The sequence below is a fragment of the Archocentrus centrarchus genome, chromosome 19 (assembly GCF_007364275.1).
Source record: "Archocentrus centrarchus isolate MPI-CPG fArcCen1 chromosome 19, fArcCen1, whole genome shotgun sequence".
Classification (NCBI taxonomy): domain Eukaryota; kingdom Metazoa; phylum Chordata; class Actinopteri; order Cichliformes; family Cichlidae; genus Archocentrus; species Archocentrus centrarchus.
The window spans coordinates 9,566,704-9,575,582 of NC_044364.1; the positions used below are offsets into that span (position 1 = coordinate 9,566,704).

At 39.2% G+C, this 8,879-nt stretch overlaps 1 protein-coding gene across 1 annotated transcript; it reads left to right on the plus strand.

Annotated features, from left to right (window-relative positions):
* The first annotated feature begins 6,485 nt into the window (after positions 1-6,485).
* LOC115798394 (carbonic anhydrase 4-like) lies at positions 6,486-8,421 on the plus strand. The gene is made up of 8 exons (XM_030755232.1): positions 6,486-6,561; positions 6,653-6,679; positions 6,767-6,937; positions 7,195-7,343; positions 7,445-7,540; positions 7,765-7,843; positions 7,934-8,097; positions 8,206-8,421. Exons 1-8 carry the CDS (start codon positions 6,486-6,488, stop codon positions 8,419-8,421), a joined length of 978 nt encoding a protein of 325 aa, XP_030611092.1.
* The last annotated feature ends 458 nt before the right edge of the window (positions 8,422-8,879 follow it).

The window sequence follows — 8,879 nt, forward strand, 5'->3', positions numbered from 1 at the left end:
AGGCTAGACTGTCCCATTTAACAGCCTTTGTAAGTCATGGCTTAGGAGATCAGGAAGCCTGCACCCCCTGAATTGGGATGCACCCATAGTACATGATACAAAGAACTGCCAAAGTAAAACAAGAACTAGACATGGAAAGACAACACAAAACAGGGAGGCAGGTACCCTGAGAATGCAATAAACACAGTACAGATAACTGAGTTTAACAACCTAAGAACTCAAGCAGGCAGGGAACAAAAGGCACAAAGAGTAGGAGACATAACTGGATGGGGGAGACAAGATAATCAAAGTGAGGAAACCAGACAACCATGAGGACAGGACACAGGGAGATGGAGACAGAAACACAAGGGAAGCAGGAACTACACAGGGGCTCAGGAAATTTAACACAAACAACAGAAATAAACCAGAACCACAACCTGGGAATATAAATATAAAGAAACAAACCAGGAACTACAATACAAAGACATCTCAAAGCCCGGGGTCCCAGGCCCAGGGTCCATGACAATTTGCCTTCTGAGCAGCTCCAAACCTTTAGGACAGTGATTCTCAAAGTGTAGGCCACAGCCCCCTGGTGGGCTATGAAGGTACTGCAGGGACACTTCATGGGATTTTTTTGTGGTCCTTAAGTGGGCTGAAGCACTCTTGGCTTTGGGAATCACTACTTTGGGAAATTAAGGAGTCAGGATGACAGTGAGATATTACTGTTAAACAGAGGTGGAAAAAGTGCAATTTTTATTTAAGTAGATGTACAGACATGTGTTAAAAAAACACTCTGGTAAAAGTTAAAGTACTTCAACTAAAAATAAAAAAGTACAGGCTCTGAAATTTATTCAAAGTAAGAACGAAAAAAGTAGCGCTTTGAAAGACAGTCAAACCAGCTATTTTTGTGCAAAGCTAACTGCACCTTGTGCAATAGTAATATAATGATAAAATAGTATTAGTACATGGGAATGCAGTCTTTTATATTTATATATATATAATTTGCTTCCAGAGCTAAACAGAAAAAGGAGTACAGTCAGGGGTTAAAGACGGATTAAGCAGGTGGGGGAACCCTAAGACTGGTTGTAGTGGCTCAGCGTGGGGAGAAGATTCCCAGCTCACAGTAATTTCTATTGCGAGCTCCAGCAGATTTTTCTTTTTCTTTTTGTGTACAGGTTTACTGCTCTTTGTAGATGTACACAACTGAATTCAATGAGATGCAAGCAGATGTTTCACGAGTTATCTGGGCTGATTTCCTATCCCTTCACTCACCATTTATACTGTCTTTATACTAGACAGCATAAAGTTGGTATAAAGGTTAAACTCAGTGGATTAATCTAAGCATCATCAGCTAAAATTCAAATTCATTCCTGCTACACTTAATGTAACCTAACTCTGACAATGAACATCACAGACGCAGTGCACCTGTCAAACACAGCGCATAACTGTAAATTCACCACATGCTATCCTAGCTCCTCTTCTGTAGTGCTAGTTAGATGATGAAATAACACGACCACATCTTATGAACATTTGCACCAAAAACATTGTTCCAGTCCACTTTAACCCCTGAGTATAAAGCTATAAATGATGCATAAAGTATATCTTTTGTCTTTTTCATCTCTTTATATACAAAAAGTCCCAGTAATAGATGCTCGGATGAATAAATAAAAAAAAATTGAATTTATGTTTGAAGGTGTAGTGCTGAGAAATTAGAACTTATCTCAAATGCATCAAACTTGAAGAAATGAGCCTGTTCTGAAAATGTAATGAGTAGAAAGTGCAGATATTTGTGTAAAAATGTAGGTGGTAAAAGGATAAAGGAAAACAAATACTCAAGTAAAGTTCAGATGTTTGAGGTGACCCTGAACCATCCCTTAGTTATGCTGTAATAGCCTAGGCTGCTGGTGTTTCTTTTTTATTCACTTCTTTTACCCCTCCCTGAGCCTGGTTCTGCCGGAGGTTTCTTCCTGTTAAAAGGGAATTTTTCTTTCTCACTGTTGCCAAATCCTTGCTCATAGGGGGTCGATTGTACTGTTGAGCTTTCTCTGTATTATTATAGGGTCTTTACCTAGAATACAAAGCACCTTAAGGCGACTGTTTGTTGGGATTTTGTGCTATACAAATAAAATTGAGTTGAATTGAATTGAATTGAAATGAATACCTGAAAATTCTAATTTAGCACAGTCTTTCCCACTGCTATCAAGTGTGATCATGTTTAAATAATAATGAACTTCAATTCAATTCAGTTCAGTTCAAGTCAAATAACATAGTGCCAAATCCCAACAGTCACCTCAAAGCCCTTTGTTATTGGAGACAGGACAATATATATACTGTGGAACAGAGACAAAGATTAATACTAACTAATAATTAAATGCAGAGTGTTGTATAAACAGAGTAAAAGAGGTGAATAAAAAAAGAAATACCAGCAACCTAGGCTATTGCGGCATAACTAAGGGATGGTTCATTGTCACCTGATCCAGTCCTAACTATAAGCATAATCACTAAGGTAAGTTTTAAGCCTAGTCTTAAAAATAGAGAGGGTGTCTGTCTCCTGAATCCAAACTGGGAGCTGATTCCACAGAAGAGGGGCTTTGCCTCTGATTCTACTCTTAAGTATCCTAGGAATGTTTTACTTGCAGGCTAATGTGGCTCCTGCTAACACACACATGGTTCATTTGAACTGGTTTTGTAAACGGAAAAACGGAACATGCCATTTGCATGACAGCAACAATTCTATCAGTTGCTGCTATGTTCCTGTCATTGACTTGGCTAGATGCCTGTGCACGTAGGCTACGTATCACTGTGTTTATCGCCTGTCTATGTACAAATAACTTGAAAAACTGTCAAAAATTTGTATGCTAAACCTGCTTACTAGGATCATTGAAGCATTTGCTACTATGAGAGAATTATCTCTTATTGTAAAAGCACAAGAACTTACTTGTCTATTTAAGCAGTTTACATATTTAAAAAATGGCAGCTGCTGGGCGCCTATAGAGGAGTCTTTTTGTTTAAATGGAATTTCTGTAAGTCCAGCAGCTGACCATGATTCAAGCGGATACAATGTAGCATTCCATTAGGATTCAACCCATGCCAGCTGTTTGTAATATCAGATTTTAGGGGTTTTTGACACTCTAATGATTAGCATTTTTCTGGTCCCATCTCACAGAGAATCAGCTTCAAAGTTCAGTATGTGTGCTCACATTTCTAGATGTACAACATGGCTTCAATGGTGACACCTTGTGTAGCCTATGTATGCACAGAGGTGTGGTGTGTCAACAAGGACCAACAGCTGAGGTTGAAGTGGTAGAGTTAAAGGCACAGTAATAAAACTATAAAACTATAACAATTGCTGTTTTGAAACCTTGAGTTTGGTATTATGGCAATCACTTAGCTTTCTGAGCTTAAAGTAAACATGGACAAGAATGCTAGCAAACCTGAAGGTGCTTATATAGAATTGGATGTACAGGCCACATTGCATAGATACAGACATCTGCTAATAGAGGTTATAATTTAAATAATACAGAGTTTCAGACATAAGACATAAGAAACTGGAGCACAAACATCCTTTGTTAGTGTTCCAGCTAACCTCAATTCAATTCAATTCAATTTTATTTATATAGCGCCAAATCACAACAAACTGTCGCCTCAAGGCGCTTTGTATTGTGGGTAAAGACCCTACAATAATACAGAAAAAACCCAACAGTCAAAACGACCCCCTATGAGCAAGCACTTGGCGACAGTGGAAAGGAAAAACTCCCTTTTAACAGGAAGAAACCTCCAGCAGAACCAGGCTCAGGGAGGGGCAGTCATCTGCCGCGACCGGTTGGGCTGAGGGGAGAGAAAGACATGCTGTGGAAGAGAGCCAGAGATTAATATCAATTAATGATTAAGTGCAGAGTGGAGTATAAACAAAGTAAATAAGGTGAATGAGAAACAGTGCATTATGTGAACCCCCCAGCAGACTAGGCCTATAGCAGCATAACTAAGGGATGGTTCAGGGTCACCTGATCCAGCCCTAACTATAAGCTTTATCATAAAGGAAAGTTTTAAGCCTAATCTTAAAAATAGAGAGGGTGTCTGTCTCCCGAATCCAAGCTGGAAGCTGGTTCCACAGAAGAGGAGCCTGAAAGCTGAAGGCTCTGCCTCCCATTCTACTCTTAAGTATCCGAGGAACCACAAGTAAGCCAGCAGTCTGAGAGCGAAGTGCTCTGTTGGGGTGATATGGTACTATGAGGTCTTTGAGATAAGATGGTGCCTGATTATTCAAGACCTTGTATGTGAGGAGAAGAATTTTAAATTCTATTCTAGATTTAACAGGGAGCCAATGAAGAGAAGCCAATATGGGAGAAATATGCTCTCTCTTTCTAGTCCCTGTCAGTACTCTAGCTGCAGCATTTTGGATCAGCTGAAGGCTTTTCAGGAAGCTTTTAGGACAGCCTGATAATAATGAATTACAATAATCCAGCCTAGAAGAAATAAATGCATGAATGAGCTTTTCAGCATCACTCTGAGAAAGGATGTTTCTAATTTTAGAAATATTGCGCAAATGCAAAAAAGCGGTCCTACATATTTGTTTAATATGTGCACTGAAAGACATATCCTGGTCAAAAATGACTCCAAGATTTCTCACAGTGTTACTGGAGGCCAAAGTAATGCCATCCAGAGTAAGTATCTGGTTAGACACCGTGTTTCTAAGATTTGTGGGGCCGAGAACAAGAATTTCAGTTTTATCTGAATTTAGAAGCAGGAAATTAGAGGTCATCCAGGCCTTAATATCTTTAAGACATTCCTGCAGTTTAACTAATTGATGTGTGTCATCTGGCTTCATTGATAGGTAAAGCTGAGTATCATCTGCATAACAATGAAAATTGATGCAGTGCTTTCTAATAATACTGCCTAAGGGAAGCATATATAATGTAAATAAAATTGGTCCTAGCACAGAACCCTGTGGAACTCCATAATTAACCTTAGTGTGTGAAGAAGACTCCCCATTTACATGAACAAATTGGAGTCTATGAGATAAATATGATTCAAACCACTGCAGTGCAGTACCTTTAATACCTATAGTATGCTCTAATCTCTGTAATAGAATGTTATGGTCAACAGTATCAAAAGCTGCACTGAGGTCCAACAGGACAAGAACAGAGATGAGTCCACTGTCAGAGGCTCTAAGAAGATCATTTGTAACCTTCACTAATGCTGTTTCTGTACTGTGATGAATTCTGAAACCTGACTGAAACTCTTCAAATAAACCGTTCCTCTGCAGATGATCAGTTAGCTGTTTTACAACTACTCTTTCAAGAATCTTTGAGAGAAAAGGAAGGTTGGAGATTGGCCTATAATTAGCTAAGACAGCTGGGTCAAGTGATGGCTTTTTAAGCAGAGGTTTAATTACAGCCACCTTGAAGGTCTGTGGTACATAGCCAACTAATAAAGACTGATTGATCATTTTTAAGATTGAAGCATCAATAATTGGAAAGACTTCTTTGAACAGTCTAGTAGGAATGGGATCTAACAAACATGTTGCTGGTTTGGAGGAAGTAACTATTGAAGTTAACTCTGAAAGATCAACTGGAGCAAAAGAGTCTAAACAAATACCAGCAGTGCTGAAAGCAGCCGAACATGAACATGAGTGTATACATCAGTACATCAGTGTATGCTATTTAATTAAAATAAAAAGTAGGCACAAAAATGACAGACAAATCCAGTTCCAAAACTCAAAGTAGTTCATTTGATGCATGACATTCACCTGTCCTTCAAATGACCACACCTAATAATATGTGTCCTAAATGCTAATGAAGGCTCGATGACTTGTTGTCAAGAGTACTGCTTAGAGTGATGCATGGATATGTAAATACACTGTTGGAAACCAAATTAACCTAAAAAGTGATCCATTCTGTGCACCCCCTTTATCGAGTAGCCAACAGTAGTCTATATTCTAGGTTTAAGCATTCAATCTTAATTATTTGTGTAACTGTGATGTTGTCCTGTTGGTAGAAATTCAATCAGGGAATCAGACCTGTTATGCAGGAGACCAAAAAAAGATAATTGTGGAGGAATGTGACCAGGAACTGTTGAGAAGGATTGAAGTTAATTAATCTCACAGAATTCTTGCAAGTAGATAAAGATCTAGTCACGTCACATGGAGGAAGTTTCATGCCAGCTGTAGGATGGGCTGAGGAAATAAAAAGAGAGGGTGGCATGAACTGGATGTACGATCAGGCTCAAAGAAGGCGCAGGTGCATCAAAGGTAAGACATTCTGCTGCTCGGGTCAACTGGACAGAAGCAAGAATTAGGCTATAGTCTAAATGTACCTTTTTTCACATTCAATTCTTTATTCTTAACAGCTGACTGTAACATTTGAAAATTGCATTAGTTAATTTTTTAAAGTCAATGTTCAAGGTTTTTACAGTATATAGGTTGATTGATCATTTTATACACACACAAGGTTTTTCTTCCACTCATCCATATAATCTGGCGTAATGTGGCTTTTGCCTTGTTTCAGATGAAGTGGATTTTAGTAGCTGCCCTTGCCGTGTGCATCCTCGCACCCACCGCGGACTGCACGTCTGAGACAGTTGGTGTGTACTCACTCATAACCTTTTTTTTAAAAAGATATTTCAATTTTTATATTTATGGCAATATAAATGTTCTCCCCCCCCCCTCCTTCAGCCTGGTGTTATCACCTCCCATCGTGCAGTAAGTACCCAATATTTCCATTATCTGTTATATGCTGCCCACTGGGCTACTCTTCTTTAGTGACATGAGTCTCCTTTCTGTTTATAGATGCCTCCACCTGGCCAAAAATTTCTCCCCAGTATTGCAACGGCACCCGACAGTCACCCATTAACATAGTCTCAGCGTCTGCCAAACTGAACGCCAACCTGACTGAATTCACTTTTGTAAACTATGACAACAAGTCTGCGATGAAAGCCATAGAAAATACTGGTGAAACAGGTGAGAAATACTTTTATGGCTTTATAAGGAAGTATTGTTACAAAAGTGTTTTTCCTCAATTGTTTTTTCTTTGCCAAACAAGGCAGCTTAGTAAGATTTGGACTTACTTCACAAACTAAAAAAACAATAAATTATCTCAGTGGAATTTTCTGCAACTAAAAGCACTGGGCTTAACATCTGAGCATTTTCTCTCACTCCTCAGCAGGTAGGTGTAACTAAATGATGCATCTTGTTTGTTTGTTTGTTTTTTTTTCCAGTTAAAGTGACCCTTAACAGTGGAGTCCAGATTTCAGGAGGGGACCTATCCGAGAACTACGACAGTCTGCAGTTCCACTTGCACTGGGGCAACGGCTCCTCTGTCCCTGGCTCAGAGCATACAGTGGATGGAGTGCGCTATCCTATGGAGGTACAGATTTTGTGGATGGATGAATTGATGGATAGATGTTGTTGTATCACTTCAGTGTATTCATACTAAAACTGAAAAAAATAATGACTTAATTTTCCCAGCTGCATATTCTGAACAGCAAGTCATCCTACAATGGGAATACAACTCAAGCCGTTAAGGACTCCACCGGACTTGCTGCTCTTGGTTTCTTCATTGAGGTGAGAGAAGCAGCAAACGAGCTTTTGTGATGCCTGCTGTATACTTCATGTATCAGACAATGGTATTTGGTGCTTTTTTCAAAGGCTTTCAGATTTTCTTTTCCTCTGTGCAACCTCACTGCAGCTTGCCGGTATCTTCCCTTGTTGGTTTGTTTCCTCCTCTGGGATGGTGAAAACAATGCACTGACTTAAAAAAAATAAATTTTTTTCTTTCTTTTTCTCAGGTAATGCCAGGCAACTCATCTGGCAAGCCTGAAAGCTGGTACAATTTGACCTCTTACTTGGCCAACATCACAACAAAAGGTACTTTTTTTTTGTGGAAAACGTCCTCTCCTGTTTGTGACTCAGTTATGTCATCTACAGTCTTTTCATAAGTCTTGTTTCTGCCCTCAGGCCAGTCAGTTCCGATTGCAGCTGGGTTTTCACTGAACGATCTGCTCGTTGGGGTGGATCGCTCTAAGTATTACCGCTACCTTGGGTCCTTGACCACCCCGTCTTGTAATGAGGCGGTGGTCTGGACTGTTTTTAAGGAACCAATTAAAGTCAGCAGAGATCTGGTAGGTTCGCTCTTTCTTTCTTCTTGTATGACATAATTTCAATCGCAGCAAGCATTTATGTACTGTTAGTGGTTCATGCAGCTAAGTGGAAACATATCTTATCACCAGATTGACCTCTTCAGCACTACAGTGCGCGTCAACGACAGCATGTCGGAACACATAACAGATATCTACAGATATCTGCAGCCAGCGCAGCCAGTCTCAACACAGAATAACAGCGTCACCACCAACTCCGCCTCCACAGCATGTTTCTCATTGGGCCTGCTACTCAGTCTTGCACTGGGAAGTTTAGTATGCACATACAGTCTTTCCCCATCTAAGTAAAACTCACCTTTACTGTGTTCTAATGTAATTCTTTATATTTGATATAATCATGGAAAGTGTGAAAAATATTTTCTCTGCTCTAATGTGAAATCTGATATTGGTACCAGGTAGTGACACATTTTTATAACGCTGGATTACAAAGTACCACAACTACACTGTGAACGGTTTACCAATATGTGATTGAAGGATGTAGTAATTTTTTTGCACTTTTAAAATAATGTAGTGCAGAATCTTTAAATTGGTATTATGAATTGGTATTATTTACCAGTTATTTATCAGTGATGTACATTGCATTTAAGTCTTAAATACTGTATTATACTGCTTGGACATCTAACAACTGGGATCTTCTGATCTTATAAAATGCAATTAAAGTTGTCACTGTTTCTGCAGTCTTATTGTTAGTTTTTTTTTTTTCTGTTGGAAGATTTGATGATATTGAGCTGGCTGGGGTGTCAAGT

Excerpts from the sequence above, each read along its gene's own strand:
- LOC115798394 (XM_030755232.1), top strand. The coding sequence starts at position 6,486 with ATGAAGTGGATTTTAGTAGCTGCCCTTGCCGTGTGCATCCTCGCACCC. Across the intron at positions 6,680-6,766 it reads TTATCACCTCCCATCGTGCA|ATGCCTCCACCTGGCCAAAA; the intron begins GTAAGTACCCAA and ends TTCTGTTTATAG. Across the intron at positions 7,541-7,764 it reads CTCTTGGTTTCTTCATTGAG|GTAATGCCAGGCAACTCATC; the intron begins GTGAGAGAAGCA and ends TCTTTTTCTCAG.